Raw genomic sequence first — 22,731 nt, 5'->3', positions numbered from 1 at the left:
GACATCATCATCTGGTCACCAATAAATTTTTATTAAGCTCCCCCCCGCCATCCCAGAACAGAACAGGTGACACACGAACAGACAATCGGCAAGTTCACGGAAGACTTCCAGAAGGAGGAAAGGGCTGGGACCAACAGGTGGTAGCAGGGGTCTGCCCAGAGCCCATCTGCCCAGGGCCACCTCCAGCTACGGCCGCCAGCACCGCTGGGGCCAGGACGGCCGGGAGTAGGGCTGCAGGCGGGATGGCCTACGCACAGTGGACTGCGAGAGGTTGTGGCCCAAGGGGCGCCAGGCACCGGGTTGTAACCTGGGCAGCATCAGAGAGAGGAGGGGCTGCGCAAGATCTTCAACTGCGAGTTGGCAAAGGCCACTCCGGGGCAGAGAGCCAAGGGGCCCGGGTCTCTAGGCAGATCGGGATCCAGACAGAGGAGGTTGATGCTGAGGGACCCAGGATGCACAGGGAGGCACAGAAAGGGCTCGTTCATAGCATGGGTTCAAGGTGAGGCCAAGGAAGAGAGGAGGAGCTGGAGACTCAGGAGCTGACAGGGACCAACGGGGGAGGCAGACACTGCAGGGATGAGGAGGAAGGTGGCCAGAAGCACTGGGGGTACAGATGGGGTTGAAAACATGGGCACCAAGGACACACAAGTAGTACACGGGTGGGGTGAACATGGAGGCACCCACCAGCAACCCCGCTCCTCCCGCCCACCTCTCGTCTTGCTGCTCTCTCTATGTGGTCCACCTGGCCTCACCTCACCTGTTCCCCTTTCTCACCTCTCTCCTTCACCTGGTACTCACCTCCCCTCTTACCCCTCCCCTCACCCTTCTCACCTGTCCCCAGGACTGTCATTGTCTTCATCTTCATCCTCATTGAGGAAGCTGAAGCTCTCTAGGGCGTGCTCCACAGTGATGCTGAGACTGGAGGCCCGGCTCCGAGTCAGGCCTTGTCTCTGCTGGGGTTTTGAAGGGTGTCAGAGCTGCTGCCCCTGCCTCGCTGCCCTCCCTGTACCCCTGCAGCCCAGTCCAGCCCTCCTCACCATAAGCAGACTCTCCAGCCGGGTCACCTCCTGCTCCAGACCCTGCAGCTCGGGAAACTGGCCACGATAGTCATCCAGGGCAGCCATCAGGGCCCCCAGAGCCTCTTCCAGCCTCCTGTCCCCAGCCCCTCCAGCTGCCCCTGGAACTGGGGCAGGAGCAGCCCTGGCCACTTTAGGGTCTGGATGCTGGGGCACAGGGGCTAGGGGTGAGGGAAGGAGACTTCGGCTCTGACAGATGGCTTCTGGGGGGTCTGGGGAAGGGCTTGTGAGGTGCTCCCAACTGGAACAAGCAGGACTTGGATGGGAGGTGCTGGGGGATATGGGGTCTGCCTGAGTGCAAGGAGTGGAGGCTAGGTAACTACCAGACAGGGGGTCAGTGCCTAGGTGGAGAGGGTCTGTATTTGCAGAGGGGCTGGAGAGCTTGGCAAAGTCTAGAAAAGTGGAGGGGCTTACAGTTATAAGAGTGGGGCTTGTGACAGAATGAGTGGGACTACTGGTGGTCTGGACTGGGTCCTTAGCATTGGCTGTAGTGGTGTTAGTTGACATCTTGGCTTTCGGAGTAGTGGTTGCAGTAGTGTGGGTGGGGCCTGTGGTGGTGTAGGTGGGGCTGGCAGTAGTGTGGATGGGGCCTGTGGTGGTGTAGGTGGGGCTGGCAGTAGTGTGGGTGGGGCCTGTGGTGGTGTAGGTGGGGCTTGCAGTAGTATGGGTAGGGCCTGTGGTGGTATAGGTGGGGCTTGCAGTAGTGTGGGTGGGGCTTGTGGTGGTGTGGGTGGGGCTTGTGGTGGTGTGGGTGGGGCTTGTGGTGGTGTGGGTGGGGCTTGCAGTAGTATGGGTGGGGCTTGTGGTGGTGTGGGTGGGGCTTGCAGTAGTGTGGGCTGGGCTTGTGGTGGTATGGGTGGGGCTTGTGGTGGTATGGGTGTGGCCTGTGGTGGTGTGGGTGGGGCTAGTGGTAGTCTGCACTGGACCTGTGGCACTGGCTGTAGGGACTGCGGTAATGAGAGTAGAGACCATGGGCTTGTTGGTAGTGCTTGTGACAGTGTGTGTCAAGTTTGTGACAGTGTGGCTGAGGCTTGCGGTGGTCTGGACTGGGTCTGTAGTATTGGGGGCAGGAGCTGCAGGAGTCGGGGGAGAAAGCACTGGTTTGTGGGTGGGACTTGTGGTGGTCTGGACTGGCCCTGTGGTACTGGGGGTAGGACCTGTGGCAGTGAGGACAGAGACCACGGTCTTGTGGGTAGAAGCTGTGGTAGAGTGAGTGAGGCTTGGAGCACTATGGGTAGGGCTTATGGCACTAGAGGTGGAGCCTGTAGTGGTCTGGGTGGGCAGTTCAGGAGAGCTAGAATTTATGGTCTTGTTAGCCGAGCCTAGGTGAGCAGATGGGGCAGGGCCTGTTGTACTGAGAGTGGGGCTTGTGGCAGAACAGCCAGCATCCAGGGCAGGAGGGACAGGAGCAGGGTGCTCCCCATGGGTGGGATCTGGGCACGCAGGTGGGCTAGGTCCCCGGACTAGACTTTCTAGGTCTGCAGCCTCCACTGAAGCCTCAGCCAGGGCAGCGTCCACACTGGCCTCACTGATATGGCTCAGAGTCCGGCTGTAGGGGGCATGCCCATTGGCCAGGGCTGGGGCTACAGCCCCCTCCTCATCCATGGGCCCAGAAGTGGAGGTCTCAGCCCTACGGAAGGCAACTTGGATGGGCAGAGGCTCAGGCTGCTGTACCAGGGGCCTGGGGGCTGAGGAATGGCGGGCAGTGCCTGAGAGCTGTGGGCTGGATGAGTCATCAGAAGATTCAGATGACAGGGACCATGCTGTCCCATTCTCCAGCTCCTCCTGCCGCCTCAGCATATTCTGGGAGAGAGAAAAGGACATTTCAGGACCACCTCTTCTTGGGTAAGGTGGTGCTGAGCCTGGGATGTGACTCACATAAAAGGCCTGTTCCCGAAGCGAGGGTGTGTCTGGTGGGCTCTGGCTATAGGTGGAGAAGCGCTTGGTGACTGTAGAGGACTTGTTGACAGTAGAAGCAGCTGAGGGCTGGTCGTCCTTGTCAAAGGGACTGGAGAGGAAAGAATCTGTTAGCAGACGCCACAAACCCCAGCCCTGTCTCCAAGTCCCTCACCCCTACCAACCTCCATGTCACTTCCAAGCTGAGCTTGATGGTGCCGAGGTCATTAATGTCCACTGCTACAACCTGGGGCAAGGCAGCGAACAGGTCCTTGGTCTCACAGGAGACGCTTCCTACAACCACATGGTTGGCCAGGCCCTTCAGTTCTGTCACCTGTAGCCAAGAATGCATGGTGGCGTCACAAGGGTGTAGGGATCATGAGATTGTGGGGGATCAGAGGTCATGGGGCCATGCAGGCTTGAAGCATTCTGGGAGCATGGGGATCACAGAGGTCCAAATCTATAGTCACTATGGTCATGGAGTCACAGCCTCATGGGAGTTCAGGGGGCAAATATTCACCAGGTCAGAAGATCATGGGGAAATCACAGGGTCATGAAGGTCAAGGGGGTCACACATTCACAAGGACAAGGAACCAGGTGGGGGTCACAGGCATTAAGGGTCTCAAGGTCATGAAGGTCCAAAGGGGTTCACAGGTCAGAGTTACAGCATCTTGGTATCCTATGGTCCTGGGCAGAGACATCACCTTGATGGACAGGAATTCCGTGAGCAGAGGCAGAAAGACGGTTTCCTCGCTGTCCCACACTTGCTTTCCACTACTCTCTATTCGGCCCCGTAGTTTCCAGCGCTGACGCCCATATTTCATATAGATCTAGGGGAAGAGGAAGAATGAAGCAGACTTCCATGTTGCGACCCTGCCACCCCAGCCCCTCCCTTCCCATCCTTCTACCTCATACTGGTCACCAACACACAGCCTGGCGAAGCCGGCCAGCCCTGGGAGTGGGGGAGAAGGAGATGAGCTGGGTCTCAGGCACACACTTCCCCCCACCGGCCGACACCTCACTGCTTGGTACCTTTCATCCGGAGGTGGAACTCGCCGAGCTGTGCTTCCAGCTCGCTCTCCAGCAGACACATGCTCTGGACAGAGAGATGGGGGCAGGGGGAACGACAGGAAGAGGTCAAAAGCCAGTCCCCTCTCACTAACCCTACTGTACCCTGTGCCTCGGCCTCAGGGGCGCACATCCCTCACCTCTGTGTACTCGCGATGCCCTCGAGTAGCCTCAGCCAGGCTGTCCCGGGCTTCGCGGCTCCCCGGGGAGCCAGTGCTGTAGGCACGGACCATGTTGTAGGCGCCATCCCGGAGACGCCGCTGCACGCAGTATGACTCATACAGTTCATCAATCTGGGCAGAGGAGTGGGGTGGCAGAGGGGGGCTGAGACTCACTGCTGGGGTTGCTCCCCAGGGCCTCCCATCACCCACTCTCCCTGTGACACCCGACCCCCCACCCCAGGCTGCAAGCACACACAGGTATGCCGCACTAGTACCTTGCTGGCATGGAACTCCAGCCGCCGCAGGAAGCGTTCAATGGACTTGACTTGCTGGGGGAAAGGTGTGTTAGAAGCCTGAGGCCCAGGGCTCTTTACCTACCTCTGAGTCAACCTCTTCCAACACCATTCTCTATACACTCACCTTGTCCAGGTCATACAGGAAGCCCTGCAGGGAGAGGTTGGGGCAGGGGGCGCACATTAGGAGGTAGGAGAAGAACTCCAGCAGGGCCACCGGCTTGGCAAGACCATCCAGCGCCTTTCCCTCCCAGGCTTTCTCCTCTCACACCACAGTCTGCAGCCATTCCAGTCAAAGCAGGGACTGGCCTACCTTCTCACGTGCCTGGTCTCTGCTGGTGTCAGAGATCTGGTCTCCAGGACCACTCCAGTACTCTTCCCCCTGCCTCTTCTGTGAGCTCCCTCCCCTGGCCCATTGCCATTGCAACCATCCCCAGGACAAGAACTCTGCGCCTCCTCATGCTTGGTTCCCCCTAACAGGGAACTCCTGTTAGACCCAGCAGAAATGGTTCTTTCTCCATGAAGCCCTGAACTCTTCCCCGGAAAAAACCACAGCTCTCGCTGAGGACCACCAAAACCTAATCTCAACATAATCTCCTGCTGTCAGTGTCAGCGGGGTTTGACCCACCCCATTGGAAGTTCCCAGGGGGCAGGCACTGGGTCACAGGGAGAAAGTGCACGCAGCCTGGGAAGGCATTAGAGAGAAACCTCCTATCAGTTTTGCCTGATACCCCTTTTCTAGTCACATCTGGACTGAGTCACCCCAGAAAACACCCCTGATGTTAGCCAGCACTGCCCCTGCCCCGCCCCCCAACACCACAAGAACAAAGAGCATTAATCCAGGACATACAGGATGTCAACTCTTCACTCACCAGGCGGGAATTCCTCTTGGACTCCCTTATCTGTCCTTGGAGTTTCTCCTGCTCCTGCTGGTGCACTTCCAAATAGGCCCTGGGTAAACGGTGACCACAGAGTTCTCTTACTTCTCCAGTCTCTATCTGCCCAAGGAAGGGGCAGTGAGGAGAGGGAGTGAAGCTGGGGAAGGTTCCCATTAGCAGGAAGGGTAGAGGCCTTAGGGAGGGATCCTGGGACAAGGGGTTGGGAGGGCACTGCTCACGTCAGGCCTCGCTTGAGCGCAGTGTACACCAGGTCCAGGCGCTCAGGCTGCGGGACCTTGGGGGCAGGGTGCGCCACTGAAAACATCTTGGACACTCGGGAGAGCGCCGGGGGCTTCCGAGGGGGCCCGGGGGGACTGAAGGCCGGGAAGCTCCTGAAGAAGAGACTGTACTCAGAAAGAGGCAAGAAGTTCTCCCCCACACCCTCACTAGCACACTCCAACCCGGTCAGCCTCTGGACCCGGTCAGCCCCCCTCTACTGCGTACCTGGGCCCCCGCTCCTGGCTTCCGAGGACGCCTGCGAAGGACTGGCTCCTACTGACCCGGGCGCTGAGCAGGCGGCGCTGCGGCCGCACCGACAGGGACATCATGGAATGAGTCCGCGCGGGGCTCCCTGTGGGTGGCGAGGGTGGGTGTCCAGCGCCAGTCAGGCCCTTGAAGCCCCGTCCCTGCAGCCCAGCCTCTGTTTCTCAGTCCCTCCGGACACCACCGCTTGCCGCCGGCAGTCCAAAACGCACTGGCCGGGGCCCTAATGACAGGGCTGCCGCGGGTGACTCGTTCTCGGACTCAGCGTGGCCTCGGCTCAGCCCCCATTTCCTGCAGAGGTGCAGGCTCCGCCTGCCACGCGGGGCAGGAAGGGGGGTCGCGCTGGGACCCTCCCTGGGCTGGGAAGGGGCAGGAAAGGGGAGGGGCACGCAAAGAATGTGCGGAAGCGTCTGTTTACCCGAGCGTGGGGCGGGCTCCCCAGCCCTGCCCCTGACCTCCTCCCCCAAGTGGGGCCAGGAGCTCCCACGCCCGCACCCCGAGAGGCCGCGGGAGGTCACGGGGCGGGGCGGGGTGCATGCTTGGAGCCCAGCGGAGCGGTCTGGCAGGCCCGGCCTGCGCAGGATGGGATCCCCGGACCCGCCTGCCCCGCGGAAGCTGCTCCCCTCTAGCCGCCACCCGCCCCAAGACGCCCAGAGCCCGGGGATTCCCAGGGTGGGGGGCAGTGCCGAGAAGGGACCCGCCCCCTCCTCTTCCCTGAGACTCTGACCGGGAAACTGAGTCACAAACTGCCGCCTTCGCCCGGACCTTAGAGGGAAGAGATCCTCGGCAAAGCCCCACACAGATCCGGCAAACCCCGCGCCCCGGGCGCCCAGAACTCGGCCCGCACGCCCCTGGGACAGCCCCGGAGCCTCCGCAGCCCCAGACCGGGTCCTACCTCTCTTCTTGGCGCTCATGGTAGGTCCGGGACAGTTCCCTAACCCCCGCGCTGGCCCACCCCGAGTCCACGCCGGCCCAGGGCCCCTCGGTGCCGGCCCGGCTGGACTCCGTGCTCGCTCCCAGAGACTCTGGCTCCGGCTTCAGCTCCTCCCGGCGCCGCCCCCCGCCCAGTTCCTGCCGCCTGACTCAGCCCGCCGGGATGGGGCGGGACCGGTCCGATCAGGGGGGCACTGAGCCCTCGGCCCCCCTGGCGTCTGGGAGGGGTGACTGGGGGTTCCCCTCAGGCTGGGCACTGGTGGGGATCCTCTCAGCTGGGTGTGGAGCGCGGGTAAAGGGAGTCAGCGTGGCGGTGTATATGGAGGGATAAACAGAGTGAAGACAACGAGGGGTGGGGGGCTGACTGAGTGTAGTTAACACAGGGGGCTCATAGAGCGCCTGTTGGAGGGTGCTGAGAGAGGCTGAGTACAGAGGGCTGAGAGATGGGGTTCTGAGTGTGTGAGGTCTTCTGAGAGAGCAGAAGTAAGGGCTGCGGGTTCTGAGTGGAGGGAGTGTGCGAAAGGATGGCAGAGAGGCACAGAGCATGAGGTGGCCCTGAGGCTGAGAAGGGCAAACCTTAAAGTGGGCACCAGGATCAACCCGGCATAATGTGCTGCTGCCCCCAGAAGGAAGAGAAGGAACTGGGTGCAGAGAGTCCTACAGCACCGTGCACAACCCCATCCCTCCACCCACAGAAGCAGCACTGAGTCTGGGCGACTCCCTCCACCCCAAGGCTATGGGGAGAAGATCAGGTCCCACTGCTGATCAGCGCCTTCTCTCCAGCAGAAACTGCCTCCTAGGACAGAGGCCCCATCCTCTGGCTCCCAGCTTGCATGGGCTGAATCCCCTTGGTGTTGGCCCTTTCTTGCCCCCAGTATCTCTCCATTGACTATCCCCATCCAACTCTTGCCTGGATAGAGGCCACCATGCCCAGGGTCCACTGGGCATCTCATCCCCTCAGAGGGGCTAGGTGCTCCCCCACCCCGTAAACACTCCTGCTCCCTGATGCTCCATTCAGCTGTCCTGGGCTTACTTTCTCCACAAAAGACTGAGGTGGGCCCAGGCATCTGCATTTCCAGTCAGACACCCCCACCCCCACCCCGGGCAACAGATTCAGATGCAACATGTCCTAGGATCCTAGTATGAGAAGTGCTATCTCCCCCTCCCTCCTTGAAGACGGTGCTATGACCCCCTACTCTGGCAGCTATCCATTCCTGTGGATTGCCCACCACTTTCTGCTCCCTGCAGCCACCCTCCATGGGAACACCCCAGCCTCATCACCTGGCTCTGGAATGCACCCCTTCCTAAATCAGAACCACACTGACCACAACTTTCAGGCTCTCTCCATCACCCCCACCTCACCTGCCTTCTACCTGAGACCTCCTGAAGCTCTCAGCTCATTTATTCAACTATTTACTAAGTAACAATCTTATTCTAGTCGCTGGAGAGGCAGCAGTTATTGCACAGACATCGCCCTGCACAAAGCTCACAACCTGCCTCTGCTTCCTTTCTCCCTGCCACCTCCCTCCCACAATCCCGGCACAGCCTTCTCCGCAGCCTGGATCTGCAGCCACCGCTCCAGCTTACCCGCCTGCTACCAATATCCCCGGCACTCTGGGCTACTCCCTTACCTGGCAGAAACCAACCCTGGGCAACCCAACCTCCTGCCTTCTCTGCACCTGCACACAGGCTAGCGGGAGCCACCAGAGGTCTTGACACAGCAGCTGGGCTGGAAAAGAGCAAGTCTCAACCTCAGCCAGGCTCTTGTTTCCCATGCTAGAAATGCTCATGTGCGGCCCTAGCCATCCCTCTTCCTTCCCATGGAAGATGTTTCAGTCTTTCGCCACAAACCTCAAACAAGTTCCAGTCATTCCCACATAAAAGGTGAAAACAACCCTGGAAATACCCAAATGCCCACCAGTAGATATAATAGAGTGCTATACAATGAAAAGAATGAACAATATACAACTACATGCAACAACAGGGATGAATCCTACAGACAAAATGTTGAGTGAAAGAAGCAAGACCACAAGAGAGGATATACGTATGAGCTGATATGACGTTCAAGACCAGGTAACCTATGGCGGCAGAAGTCATAACAGCAGTGACTATTAATAGCAGTGACACTAGCCCTTGGGAGCAGTGACTGGAAGGGAGCCCCAAGGGGCTGACAGGGTACTGATTATGTTCTGCTTCCTAATCTGGGTTCTGTTTCCTGATCCTAGATGGGCGTGTTCCTTTGTGAAAATGTATTGTGAGCTGTCCACTTAGGGCATGTACCCTTTCTATGTGAATATTCTATTTCAATACAAAGCTAACTTTAAATAAATCAACTATAAAAAGAAATGACCCCTCTTGTGGACTCCCAGTCTCTTTCAGCTACCCCACCCCTCACCCTATTTTGCTCTTTCAGAGCCAAGTTTCTTGAAGAGGTGTGTCCACCTCCACCTCCTCTTCCCATCCACCCACTCCTCTTCCTACCCTGTCCAGTTTCTGTACCCAGCACTCCCGACTGGTCTGGATGACAAGGTTGCCAGTGACTTCCCTGTTGCTGAATTGCGTGTTCAATGTTTAGTCCTTACCCTGCTTGATCTGAGCAAAGCTTTTCATTGGGCAGTTCTTTTCCTCTTCCTCAAGCCTTTCCTTTTTTGGATTTCAAGAGGCTACACGCCCCGGCTTTCTACCTCTCCCTCTGCCTGCACGTCTTATTTTCCCACAGGGGATCTGTCTTTCTCCCCATCGCCGAATTGTCCTCATCCTACTCCCCATTCATGGACTGGGCACCTCTCCCACAGCTCAATGCTGTCTAAAGGTTCCCAGCTTCCTTCTCTCTTCCTTGCCCAAACCGTTCTTCTGAGCACCAGGCCTGTTCATCCAGCTGCCTGCCTGATGCATCCCAAAAGCTGAGCAACAAACTGGAGTGGGTTACCAGGGATGTGCTGAATTTGAAGTCCCCAAACTAAAGTCACCACTTTGCTCCTCAAACCTGACTCTCCCTTCTCTCTCCATGACAGGCCCATAGTCTATGTATCCAGTTGTTCAAGACAGAAACTAAGAATCATCCTGGATGCCTCAGTCTCTGTTACCCACCCACACATCTACTCAGTCACCCACTCCTGCCATCTCTGGCATCTGTCCCGTCACATCCACCCCCTCAGCTAGAACTCAAGTTCAAGCCATCACCGGTTCTCATCTGGAATCCTATAACAGCTTCCTAATGGATTCCCTGTCTCCATGCTAACCCACAATGATCTGTTTTGGGGTTTTTTTTCAGTTTATTTATTTGGCTGTGCTGGGTCTTAGCTGCAGCACTCAGGATCTTTAGTTGCGACCTGTGGGATCTTAGTTCCCTGACCAGGGATTGAACCTGGGCCCCCTGCATTGGGAGCGTGGCATCTTAGCCACTGGACCACCAGGGAAGTCCCATGATCTATTCTTCATTCAGTAACAGCATTACCCCTCTTGAAACTTCAGTCACCTGACAATACTAAAAACTGTCCTTTATCAAGTGCTTTCTATGCCAAGCATTGTACTTAATTAATAAACATCATCTCATTTAATTCTGGCAACAACCCTATGGGGTGAGTCCTATTAGCCCCACTTCACAGATGAGAAACCTGAGGCTAACTGGCTGTGTGACTTCAGGAAAGACATTTCCTAACCTGTCTGGGCTGCAGATATCCATCTGTTAAATGAGGATAACAACAGTAATAATAACAACTATCTCTCAGGGAGAGGATGAAATGAGATACTTCCTCTATTGGGAGTTTTTGGGGAAGGGAGAATTGCATATGGGGTAGGGAAGTTGGGGTGGACACAATACCTCATTGTAAGCACACAGCAAATATTAACTGCTGTTATTAACAATTATTAATCTGCCCGAGATGACCCAGCTGTTAAGTAGTAGGGCCAGGACTCTATATCTTTCACATCCCTCTATTTGAACGCTTGTGAAACATCCATGGGCATCCCCCTACCCCAAGGATAAAGTCCAGACTCTCTAACATGACCCATAAGACCTTCAGGCTCTGTTCCTACCCTCACATGCCCTCCTCCTCCCCTCACAGTCCTCTGCTCCCCCAAGGACATTCTGTTCCAGCTACCATGAATTCTCTCCAGGCCTACAAGCAGCAGCTCTCATTGACCCTATACCCCTTTCCCACTACTCTCAGCCTGATCAGCTCCCTCTCTTTTTTCTTTTACCCTACTACCTCTTCCTTCAGGAAGCCCGCCCTCAATTGGTTCCCCCTTGTAGGCACCTTATAGCTTCCTCTCTCTGATCCCTGAGGTCACATAACTCTGTTGTCAGTTCTCCTTTAGTCTTCTAACCAGACTGTGAGCTCTGGGGGCTGAGGCCTGCCTGCTCTGCTCACTGCGGTGTCCTCCGTGCCCTGCACCAAAGCAGTGGAGGCGGGCAGGAGCTGAGACTGCACTGGAGGCTAATGGAACTGGGATGCTCGGAGCTGCTGCAGGGGTACATTTCCAGTCTCTGTCCCCCCAACTCTCCTACCTCATGGTCAGTTTCCTTTTCCCTTCCTTCCTTTCTGATTGTATCAGCAAGTGGAGTTCAGCACCACCCCCCCCCCCGCCCTGTGCCCCTCCCCCCAGGACAGGGCATGGTAGGGGATCCCTGGGAGCCTGGAACTGAGTGGGTGGGCTGGACTCAGAGGAGGCTGACCTTCCCATCAATTTTCTTTCTCTGACTGGGCTTCTGCCACAGGGACCAGACGGCCATCAGAGGGTCCAAATGACCATCAGAATATTAATCTAACTGAAAATTCCAGGGGGTAACTAGGAAGGATCTCCTCTGCCAGGGGCGGGGAGAAAAGCTGAACTCCTTGAGCTAAGAGAGAGGGTCCACCTCAGCTAGAGGAGGGGCTGGCTGATAAACAGTCAGGGGACTCTCTGGACTCGCCAGCCGTTAAGTATGTTCTGGACATAGCAAAGAACCCAGGTCTCAAGGGTGTTGGGTCCTGTGGCATGGCCAGCTGGAGCAGCTAAGAAAGGAACACTGGTCATCTGCATGGCCCCAGATCCCACAGCCTTCAATCCCCTCTTCAGGCCGAAACTGCTGCACTTATGTGGGGCAGGAGGTCTTGCCACCTGTCTGCCTAGCTCAGAGGAATGCCAGGCCAGCCACTTTCCCGGGAGTCCCCCAGCCCGCCCCACCCTAACGCAGGGCCGCCCAGGACAGAGGTAAACAGACGCTAAAAATAACCCGGGCCAGGGACGGCTACGAGGAAGAATGGGGTCCCTCCCGAGCCTGCCCCTGTCTCCATGGCAACTGCCCCAAACCTGGCTGCTGACGTCATGCCGCAGCTGCGGGAGCAGGGAGGGAGAGGGGCCGCGGTGTGGCCTGGGACCCCCCACCCCGGAACCGGGCGGAGGCGGCCGAGTGGCCTCACTTCCTGCCGGCCCCCTCCCTGGTCAGCTGGTCACATTCCCCGGACGGCGGCGCACTGGAAAACTTGTGGCCTCCCCCGGGCTGGGCCTAGCAGAGGCGCTAGTCGGAGCTGCAGCCAGCGAGGGGCCCGCAGTGACTCAGCCACGTCCTCCTTGCCTGCTTTTCCACCCAGGGAGGACCCAGCCCGGTGCCCTGTGTGCTCCCCTCACCCCCACCCATTTCCAGGTACCCCTCTGCAACTGCTGCCCCACAGGACCCAGGACAAGGAGGGCGGGCTGAAGTGGGAAATGAGCCTCCTGTCTCCCTGGACTATTTTGTACCTCACACCCCAGTTCTCATCTCTCCCCCAATCCCATCTCTACCCTCCATGCCAGGGAAGTGGTTAGTACAGTGGCAGTACTTAAGATCTGGGTCTAATTCCCACTTCTCTCCAAACCAGCTGTGTGACCTTCAGAATATTACTTAACCTCTCTGGGCCAGTTTCTGCATCTGCTAGATTGTCTGTTAGCCGTCCTCAGAAGGCTGTGCCGACAATTGGGCAATACAGGCCCGGGGCAAGCCCCACAGATCCATCTTTATTGTTACACTAGACTGCACACAGTAGGTGCTTGGCCAGCCAACCTGGACTTGTGTTAGAAAGCTACCCAGAACTAGCTGAAATGAGTCAATCTCTTAGGCCAGACTCCGGTCTCCGGGAGAGGAGAATAGAGGGTGCTAAAGCCAGGCTTACCCAGACCCCTAGCCCTGCTTAGCAGCCCCTTCCCCAAACCGGTTCTGCAGGGTGCCCAGGCCTGGCTGCTTGCAGAGTTCCCACACCAGCCTTTCATTTACAGGTACAGGGTCTGTTCCCCCACGGAGCCAGGCGATCCTCTCCAGCCTCCGCCAGATTTGGGCGAAGAGTCCAGTCCAAGGCCAGATTGGCTACCTCGGGTCGGGCCCCAAAGCGGCTTAGTCCAGCCGGTGGGGCCAGAGAGATTAGCTCATCTAGTAGGCGGGCCTGCGCCCCTCGGGGCCCTCTCCCCATTCCCAGCTCAGTTTCTCCCGAGGCGAGGGCAGCGGGGCTCCCGGTGAGCGTCTGTGCCAACACCCAGGCTGACGCCTAGGGCCCACCCTCAGGCCTGGCCCACCCCAGAGCCCCAGGGCACGGGCCGCCTGGGCCTGGCCGTGGGAGGGGAGGCGGCAGCGCCGGGTGCGGCAGGCCCCAAGGCGGCAGCCTTTGTGGCCGTGTTCCGCGCCCGAGGGGAGGGTAGGAACGACACCGTGGGGCCTGGGTCCCGGGGATGGGGCGACACGGGACAGGGCCGCAGCGGGGGCAGCAGATCCGGGACTCCCAAGACTGGAGGAGGCACCAGAACCGCCGCGCTCGAGCCTCGCCCGGGCCGCGGGCCCCGGAAACGGCGGGGACACTCACATGGCTGCGCTGGCTGAGCGGACCTCTCTCCGTGCACTCGTCGCTGCCCGGTCAGGTCGCGCCGCAGCTGCCGCTGTCGCCGCCGCCGGTGCCCGCCCCTCCCTCTGCTCCGCCGCCTGCCGCCGAGACGCCCCGCTCCTCCCCTGGCCGGCTGGGCCCCACCCCCTGCGCGCCGGAGGCTCTAGCACCCCTGGAGGCGCCCGCGACTCGCTCCGCCCTCTCCGCTAACCCGGCAGCGGGGTGGCCCGCGGCGTCCACCGGCTTGACCGGGCAGGGTGGAGATGAGAGGCATCCTGGAGGATACGCAGGCGGTGGGAGTTCTCAGCGCTTGGGGTCGGGATCCACGGGAATTGGGCGGCTTTCGGAGAACCATTAGCAAAGGCAGGAAGGAGACATTCCTTCCTACGCAGACCTCCAAATCTAGTGCACCAGGGAGCCTGACTTGCCTGGTATCTTCACAGATCCCGTGGGCTCCAGGGACCTTTCAGGCCCCTGTATCTGAAACAGGTCCTGGAGCGGTGGGTTGGCTGGAGGAAAGGATCAGGGCCAGTTTCAGGGAGCAGAACAGGAAGGCCTGAAGCCTGCTCATCAGACACCTTCTGGGTCTGGACACTGCTCCTCAGCCCTGCCCCTCTGCCAGCCTCAGTTTCCCTGCTCTGGGGGCAGGCTGCCCTTCCTGCCACTATCTGGCTAGTAAGTCTGACCTCTTAGCTAGGCCACATGTTCACCACTCCTTGAGTACCAGCATCTGTGGAGTCTCAGGCTCACTCTGGGAGCATGGGTGAGGACCCTGGCAAGATCTGGGTACCTGCTGGCCAACGGGGCCAGAACCCAGTCTTTTCAGTAAGGGGCTACAATGCTGGCTCTCCCCGCTGGAGTGGGCTGAGGTGGAGCTCATGGCTGACCTCACACTGAACTCAAAGGGTCAGCTCCACTCCCCCACTCTTCCCCTCAGTAAAATAACACTGGTCTTCTCCAACCCTGAAAGCTCTCCCACCTGTCAGGCTTCACTCTGTAGTCCATCATCTTTAGAGGCTGCACAGACATACCCAGAAGTGGTTTGAGGGATTTTAAAAGATTTCTAAATATCTGTCTCCCCTCCTCCTGAGGGTTGGTTTTGACTATCCAGAGGTTCGGGGTGAGGGCGGCAGGGGCCCTCAGGGGCACTGACATCCTTTCCCTCACCCTCTCTTACCAGAGACACAAGTCACCCCATTCTCCCCCCTCTCCAGCTCCTCCTCTTTGCCTTCCTTTGCAGCACCCTTTTTTTTTTTTCTGTATCAGTAGACCTGGGGACTGCTTTCAGAGACTGGGTTCTTCTTTCTGTTTTCCCCACCCTGCAATATCATCCAGTCACAGGACTTCATCTACCCACTGCCGAACACCCAGAGCCTTCCTCTGTGCGGAGCCCTCTCTTGTTCTGAGCCCCTGGATGACCCACCAGATCTCATGACCTTCCCAGAGGGACTTTTCTTCCCTGAATCTCATTTCTGCAAAGCACCACTGTCCACCCAGGCTCCCACCTGAGTGAGGCTGGGCCTCTTTGGAGCTCTCAAAACTGGCACCAGTTTGTCCCTGCCCAAGTGTAAAGTCATCGTCACAGCAAGGCAAACTCTGATCACCTCTGAAAACTCTCCTTGGTACTCTCTGTCCCCACGTCCTATGGACTCATGCCTTTGTGTCACCACCAGGAAGCGCATGTACTCATGTGTGCTCACTGTGAGGCTCTAAGATCTGTAGGCGATACAGCTCTCCTCATCACCAGTGTCCCTGGCTCACGAATTCAAAAATTCCCATTGTTGAATGAGAGTGAATGCATGAGTAAATGCATGAACCCCTGGCGTCCCTCTCTCTCACCCCACTTCAATTCAGCCTCCTAGTCCTGTAGATCCTACCCCCTTAACATGTCTCACATTCACTCCTTCCCTGCACCCATCCTCCTGCTACCAGATATTGTTCTGTTGTTTATTAATTCACTGGACACTCACACACTGAGGACTCAGGGCTGGGTAGCATGTTGGCCCATGGGGCAGCAGTGGTGCCATTGTTTGGGGCTTCCCAGGTAGTGCTCAGTCAGTTCAGTTCAGTTAGGTCCAACTCTTTGTGACCCCATGGACTGCAGCAGGCCAGGCCTCCCTGTCCATCACCAACTCCTGGAGCTTGCTCAAACTCATGTCCATCGAGTCGGTGATGCCATCCAACCATCTCATCCTCTCTTGTCCCCTTCTCCTCCTGCCTTCAATCTTGCCCAGCATCAGGGTCTTTTCCAGTGAGTCAGTTCTTCACATCAGGTGACCAAAGTATGTTAGCTTCACCTTCAGCCTCTGTCCTTCCAATGAATATTCAGGACTGATTTCCTTTAGGATTAACTGGTTTGATCTCCTTGCAGTCCAAGGGACTCTCAAGAGTCTTCTCCAACCTCACAGTTCAAAAGCATCAATTCTTTGACACTCAGCTTTCTTCATGGTCCAACTCTTACATCCATACACAACTACTGGAAAAGCCATAGCTTTGACTAGATGGACCTTTGTCAGCAAAGTAATGTTTTTGCTTTTTAATATGCTAAGTTTGTCATAGCTGTTCTTCCAAGGGGCAAGCATCTTTTAATTTCATGGCTGCAGTCACTATCTGCAGTGATTCTGGAGCCCAAAAAAATAAAGTATGTCACTGTTTCCATTGTTTCCCCATCGATTTGCCTTGAAGTAAATAGATGGGACCGGATGCCATGATCTTAGTTTTTTGAATGTTTAGTTTTAAGCCTGCCAATTCAAGAGACATAAGAGAACAGTTTGATCCCTGGGTTGAGAAGATTCACTGGAGAAGGAAATGGCAACCCACTCCAGTATCCTTGCCTGGAGAATCCCATGGACAGAGGAGCCTGGCGGGCTACCATTCATGGGGTCGCAAAGAGTCAGATATGACTGAAGTGACTTAGCACGCATGCACGCACACACTGATGAGGCAGCAGTGATTGTAGGGGCTTACCAGGGCACTGTCTGAGGAATTCTTTCTTGGTCTGGAATTCCACTTCCAGAAAATTCCCACTTTTAACAGATGATGCCCTTGCTCTTCACAGTCAGTCAGTCTCTGTCCAGTGTCTGGCCACATTTCTGCATGTGCCCTTTTCTGGCCTACCTGCCTCCTCCTTTGTACCTAACAACTCAAGTGATTTTTTTTTTTTGGCTGTGCCGTGCTACTTATGGGATCTTAGTTCTCCGACCAGGGATCAAACCCAGGCCCCCTAAAGTGGAAGCACGGAGTCCTAACCACTGCACTGCCAAGGAATTTCCTTGAATAATCTTTTAATTCATAAGTCAGGTCACATTGGTTCCCCAATGTCCTCAGGGTAAATCCAGACTGTGGTGGAGCCTCCAAGACACAAGAGATGTGGCCTAGATGACCTCATCTCCCACCTGTCCTGCCAGCCCTTCCTGCTCTGTTTCCATCACATCAGCCTTCCTGAGGCTCCCTGGACATGCTCCCTCCTCTCTGGCCTTGGCCTCCTCTCCCAGCTTCCCTTCTCCGTGGATGCTCCTCTCCCTTATTCACTTGAAAAACAGCTCAAACGTCACCTCCTCCCAGAAACCTGTGTCCTCTGGCTTCCCACTCAGCCCTTCTGAGGACCCATCACCACCTATTGTCTTTGTCCGTGACCAGTCCTGGTTCCCTGCCCTTTTCCCACCAAGGCCAGGGATGGATGGGGGACCTCCAGCAGACAGAACCCCCGAGGCTTCACCTGGCCCTCTGCCACTCTGTTCAGGGGTCCTGAGGGAGGGACAGCATCTGAGAATCAGGGGGTGCTAGAGGCCTCTTCCCAGTAACCAGTGAACCAGGGGAGGAAGGCCTCAGCTGAAACCCATTTCACAGAGGCCTCTTTCTGTGGTCAGAGGAAGGGGTGGAGTTTGAGCTTCAGCTCAGCTCACTGAATCCTAATCTGTTCGGCTCTGATTTGGGCTCATTCCCTGAATGGTGCTCTCCTGGCGCTGGCTGGGAGCTAGGGCAGAGCCCCGAATCATCATCTTCACTCAGAGGGATGGGCTCTGCTCTGAGAAAAAAATCCCTCTAATAGATCACAGAGGGTGGTGAGAACCATAGTGAATCCCAGTTCCTCACATATGGCACAGCTAGTTCCACTTTTGAAAGTAATGCAGTTCAAGTCCCCAAACCCAGAAAAATGGAAGCTTCCCTCACCCTGCCCCACCCCCACCATGGCTGTGAGGGGACAGAATAAAAAGTTTGCCCCCCAAGGTGCCTGTGGTCACACACCTCAGTACACGTTCATTCATTCATTCATTCACCAGATACTCACTCAGGAAGCTTTCGTGGAACCCGGTATATGCTTAGCCCCGAAGTAAGGGGACAGAGGTCAGGCCCCCCAGTTCCTGAGCTCAGGGCCTGTCAATGAGGACAGATTATCCCTGAGTCTCTACACCTCTTATGTCACCAATGTGCGTGATTGTGACTGTCTGTGTGCACATCAGTCTATGTAGGAGAATGGGCAGGTCTTCAGAGGAGTGTCTGGGGAGAGAGCACAGCAGAGTTCAAGGTGCAGTAGGGAGGAGCAGCCTCCTTTGCTGGCAGGAAGCAGAAAGTGTGGTGGGAGAATTGTGTATGTGCTGGGGGATGTGGGCACCTGGTGACGGGCTTTGGGCACTAGCTAAAGAGTATGGAGGGTGATAGATAGCCTGGGCTTTAAGTTGGGGAATTCTGTGGTCGTGCCTTTGGTGTGCAAAGGTCACTCAGGCAGTGCTCAGGGGGGACAGGTAGAGGCAGCAAGGTGGCTGCTATCATCTCCCTGCTAAAGTCACGGTGGCCTGAGCCAGAATGGGGGCAGTAGAGATAGAGACATTTAAGAGAGGCTCAGGAGGTAGAATGGAGGGCTGGGGGCTGATGGGATGTGAGGTCTAGAGAGGCCAGCATTCTAGACCATGCCAGAGTTTTGGGTCTGGGTGATGGGTGGATGATGGTATTTTTCAATGATGTGGAGAGGTCCAGTTTTCATGCCAGCAGTGGCCATCATCTCTGGGCATAATTTCACCCGGCTTTATTTTCTTCTTTGTATTTACTTATTCAAAGAATGGTTTGCAATAAATGTGTCATCGTTTTCAATGACGCCATGGCCGCTTAGGCCATGCATTCAGGCATTTCCAGGCCCGCCACTACACAGGTGGGGGTAAGCTTCTACCCCAGGCACATTAGGCGACTTCCCTGGGTTCTCTCTCCCAGGCGGGGCCATCTCTGCCACTGTTCCTGCTGAGCCAGCTTTGACCTCCAGGGGGACCTGTGAGCAGGGCCTTGGTGGGGTGGGGTGACTGTGTCCCTCAGGCTGGGCAAGGCGCTCTTCCTTCCTTCCTGAGACTCCCTTCTCCTAAGGGACAAGTGCGAGAGATGACCATGCCTCTCCCAGATCATGGGATGAGTTGCTCCCCTGGGACCCTTTCAGGCCAGCCTCCCTGGCAAAGGCTAAAGTGTGGGGGGCGTAGTTTATTTCTGAGTTCCTACTGCTAGAACTGTGCTGACAGGGATTTGGAGGGCATCGAGGTGGGCAAGGTCCTAGCCACTGGGCATCCGGCAATACCCAAGGTAATACCCACCACACGTGGGATGACGATCTGGAGGCCAACCATCTTCATCAAACCGATCCCTGCCCTTCCCAAGCCAAGCCCAAGACATACGGTGTTGGTCTTTGGCGCCACCGTGTGGGAAGTCTCCACACTGCAGTAACAAACAGGCTTCACAAAATACCACCGAACTCCAGGGGGTGCCCACTTAGCCCAAGTTACATTTTTGTGGAAAGGTGCGCGCACTGGAGTGTGCAGTGCACAAGTTCTTCAGCCCTATGCAGCGGTCTTGCTCACACTCAGACCTGATTACATATCACGGTCACTGGGGAAGCCCACTACCACCATTAAACCCCCTTTCACTGCTCGAGCCTCTTTGTAGAAAGGTCTCAGTCCTCTCTGCCTTTGACTTGACCGGTGCTGAGCATGGATGATCCACTCCCCTCTTCTGAAACTTCTCTGGCTGCTGTGACTGCTTCTCTTGGGTTGCTAGCTGCTGCTCTGATGCCCCACGATGGGCTTCACAGGGTGCCGGGCCCCCTCCCCTCATCCTTGATTCTTTTCCCCAGCCCATTCTGACAATGTCCAGGCCTTTGTTTCTGTTCCACAGTGATGCCTTGAGCCTTGGCTCCCCATCTCTTGTGCTGTTTCCCCACTGAAGACGACCCTTGGGCATCCCAAACTCACTGTGTAAAGTTGACCCCATCTCTTCTCCTCAGAACTGCTCTCCCTCCCAGGTTCTCGGATTAGTCTGAGGGGGGGGTGCTTTCCTCTGACACCTTTTCAGCCATTAGGTCTGCCCCATCCTCCCTGCCCCTTGGCCAAGGCACCACCTGCAGTCCTTCCCTTGGTTTCCCCCAGCCTGGTCCACTCCCCACAGAGCCGCTGGATGGCTCCGGCATTATCAGACCCTGTCCCTTCTCGCTTCCCTGCTGGGCCTTACTCTCTGGCCAGTTCCTCCCCATGAGGTCCCAGCTCTAGCCAAACTGAACTTCTTTGTTCCCTGAATACATCCTGCTTTCCTATGTCCCCGTGTCCTTGCACAAGCTGTTCTAGCATCTTTTTTCTCTTTCCTTCACCTGGTGCCTCCTGTCCACCCCTCAGGTCTCAGCTCAGACACTACTTCCTCTGGATCCCAAGCCAGGTCAGCAACCTCTTCTTTGCTCTCACAATGCCCTGTGCTTCTCCCGCCACAGCCCTTGTCTGTTTCCTCTTCCCAAAGGGCCACATGCTCCTCTCCAGGGATCTGACACCAAGGCTGGTTCTAGATCAGGTCACCAGACTCTGCCCAGTTCCCACACTCAGAGGCCCTAGATCTCCAAAGTCATCAAGCTGCAGAGAGAGCAAGGCCAGGCCTGAGGCCAGTGAATCTGTGGCCAGGCTGGGATGGGAACCAAGATGCTTACCTTCTCTCCCAGGACTGCCCTGCTACTCGAGATGTCACTGTTGAACTGAGTCAGGATTCTGGAGGGCCCAGAGGACTCTGACCAGCAGAGAGTTGGCAAGTCTCTGGTCTGGGGGGAAGGCGGCCATCAGCCCAGGCTCTTTGGAAGCCCAGAAAGCTGGCAGAGGCTATCTCAGGAGGCAGACTGGTGTGAGGGGGACTCCAGGCCAGCACATCTGATAAAAGTGTCTAATAAGACATGTTTCTCCCACAAAGCTGTGCAGCGGGAGTGTGGCCTGGATGTCATACAGGGAGGGCCTGAGGGCGGTGGTGGCAGCTGTGTGGGCCCCTGGGTTAATTATTAATATCCCCAGAGTCACATGGAAGAGAATGTGCTGAGGAGGACCTCCCCCACCTGGCCTCGGCTTCTTGGGGCCAGAATCTCTCCAGGACACATCCGGCTCCCCATCAGGCTGGAGTCTGAAGATCAGCTCAGTCTTCCCTAAGGCCTCAGCTCTCTCATCCCACTCTGGCCCCCAAGGGACTCCTGACTCTTCCCTGAGACTTTTCTGTGGGTTCCATCTCTGGGCCTTCGCTCTTGCTGTGCCTTCTGCCTGCTCCGTGCCTGGGCCCAGCTCACTTCCTCAGGGAGCTCAGTAAACACTGGTGAATTGAATCTCTCAGAAAATAAAGTGTCAAATATACTGCTTGGCGCTTAGGAGATGTACCTTCCTAAATTGGCTAAGCAAACAAATAATGCAAAATGAGAAAAGAGAAAGGATCCATCCAGTCTTTTCTTGTGCTTCTGTTCTCCAAACTGCTCTCCATTCATTTCTTCCAAGGAGTCCTGCTCTCTCCGATCCAGGCCTCTGCCTGAAATTTAGCCTGACCTTCAATGTGTCTGAACAGTCCTATCCTAGGTGTCAAGAAGCCTCTGAGGCTCGGCACAGTGGCTCACACTTTGAATCTTCCTCCTGTCGCCTGGCACAAGTGTGATGACTTGCTCAGTGGCTGTGAGTTGTTGGATTAGGACTGGCTGCGGGGCCTTGAAACACTGGGGGATTTTCTCCCTCTCTAAAGCTGCCTGGATAATTTGCCCAGTTCCTTTCATCAGTCATTCTAAACTGCCCCAAAGCACAGGCTCTCATTTGAGCCCTGTCTGGTCCCTTGCTATTTCTCTAGTCTTTCTCACTGTCTCACTGTTGTTTTTCTCCAGTTCCCACAAGAGCATAGGGACTTGACAGCTTCATACTGAAGCTGAAAACCTTCTTCAAGCCTCCTCCTTGCTTGTTTCCTGGAGTCTGTCTTCCATCTCTCTTGGCTTATAAAGCCAGTGACTCATTTACTGAGCCAGGAGTCTCCACCGGGCTTTCTTTCTTGTAGGAAATGTGAAAGGAGCAGGTGACACTGTCCTTTCTGCCCACCCTCTCTTGGCCCTGGCTTTTAAACTCTAAACCCCCAGATATGTTGTATCATGAGTGGTGGTGGAATTGCTGGTTTTCCCCTTAACACAGGCAGCCCTCCTTAAACCAGGGCCCTTGTATCCCCAGTGGCTCACCTTAAGGCGTTTTCAGAGTTTTTGGATCCCTAAACTCCACAAGGGCACAGCATCACCTCTGTTTCCTTGCTAAGCTTTCACATAATCACAACCTCTGGCTCTCCCTGGAAATCTAGAAAACTATAGAAATATATCTAGTGCCTTTTCAAGATGCCAAGCCTTCTCATCTTTCTTAGGCACTAGAAATCATACACAGGCATAATTTCTAATTTGTGATAGAAATTTTCAAATGAAAATGATAGGGTTGCTCATCAGCTGTCCCTGGCAGGAATTTTCAGACCAAACTGGCGGAATCGTACAGACATCACCCACACTCACCCAGATGACCTGGGGATATGTGGGTGCCTGTCTATGTGAATTCTGAGAGACTCTGTGGCAGCAGGGTCGGGGGTGGGATGGGATTTTAGGGACTGTTGATGCAACTGTTTGGATGCGGGTTAAATGAAGAGTGTGTAAAAACCTTAGTGGGTGTTTGAAAGCTTAGGTATGTGTTTGTGTTAAGTTCCTGAGGGTCAAAGGCACCGCTTGAATAAAAAATGCTTTGCATTTTTTCACTGTTTTCATT

At 56.1% G+C, this 22,731-nt stretch overlaps 1 protein-coding gene across 7 annotated transcripts in view; it reads right to left on the bottom strand.

Annotated features, from left to right (window-relative positions):
- Nucleotides 1–22,731, bottom strand: part of FAM65A (family with sequence similarity 65 member A) — a 48,560-nt gene that overhangs the window by 6,150 nt on the left and 19,679 nt on the right. For 2 of the 7 annotated variants that reach the window (XM_018062155.1, XM_018062156.1), the window contains 13 exons: nucleotides 5,877–6,003; nucleotides 5,612–5,764; nucleotides 5,367–5,445; nucleotides 4,622–4,645; nucleotides 4,477–4,530; nucleotides 4,181–4,333; nucleotides 4,005–4,068; nucleotides 3,881–3,924; nucleotides 3,677–3,802; nucleotides 3,158–3,306; nucleotides 2,955–3,084; nucleotides 1,038–2,879; nucleotides 832–953 (listed from right to left, as the gene is read on the bottom strand). In XM_018062155.1, the coding sequence (XP_017917644.1) occupies nucleotides 832–953; nucleotides 1,038–2,879; nucleotides 2,955–3,084; nucleotides 3,158–3,306; nucleotides 3,677–3,802; nucleotides 3,881–3,924; nucleotides 4,005–4,068; nucleotides 4,181–4,333; nucleotides 4,477–4,530; nucleotides 4,622–4,645; nucleotides 5,367–5,445; nucleotides 5,612–5,764; nucleotides 5,877–6,003 (3,067 nt within the window). Of the gene's footprint in view, nucleotides 1–11; nucleotides 602–831; nucleotides 954–1,037; nucleotides 2,880–2,954; nucleotides 3,085–3,157; nucleotides 3,307–3,676; nucleotides 3,803–3,880; nucleotides 3,925–4,004; nucleotides 4,069–4,180; nucleotides 4,334–4,476; nucleotides 4,531–4,621; nucleotides 4,646–5,366; nucleotides 5,446–5,611; nucleotides 5,765–5,876; nucleotides 6,004–6,810; nucleotides 7,960–13,663; nucleotides 13,798–22,731 lie in introns of those variants that run through there. The other 5 variants (XM_018062158.1, XM_018062157.1, XM_018062152.1 and 2 more) reach the window with 5 other exon arrangements.

Source organism: Capra hircus, chromosome 18 (assembly GCF_001704415.2).
Source record: "Capra hircus breed San Clemente chromosome 18, ASM170441v1, whole genome shotgun sequence".
NCBI lineage: Eukaryota > Metazoa > Chordata > Mammalia > Artiodactyla > Bovidae > Capra > Capra hircus.
Note: the sequence above shows the minus strand (reverse complement) of the source record. Positions and strands in the feature narration are given on the sequence as shown.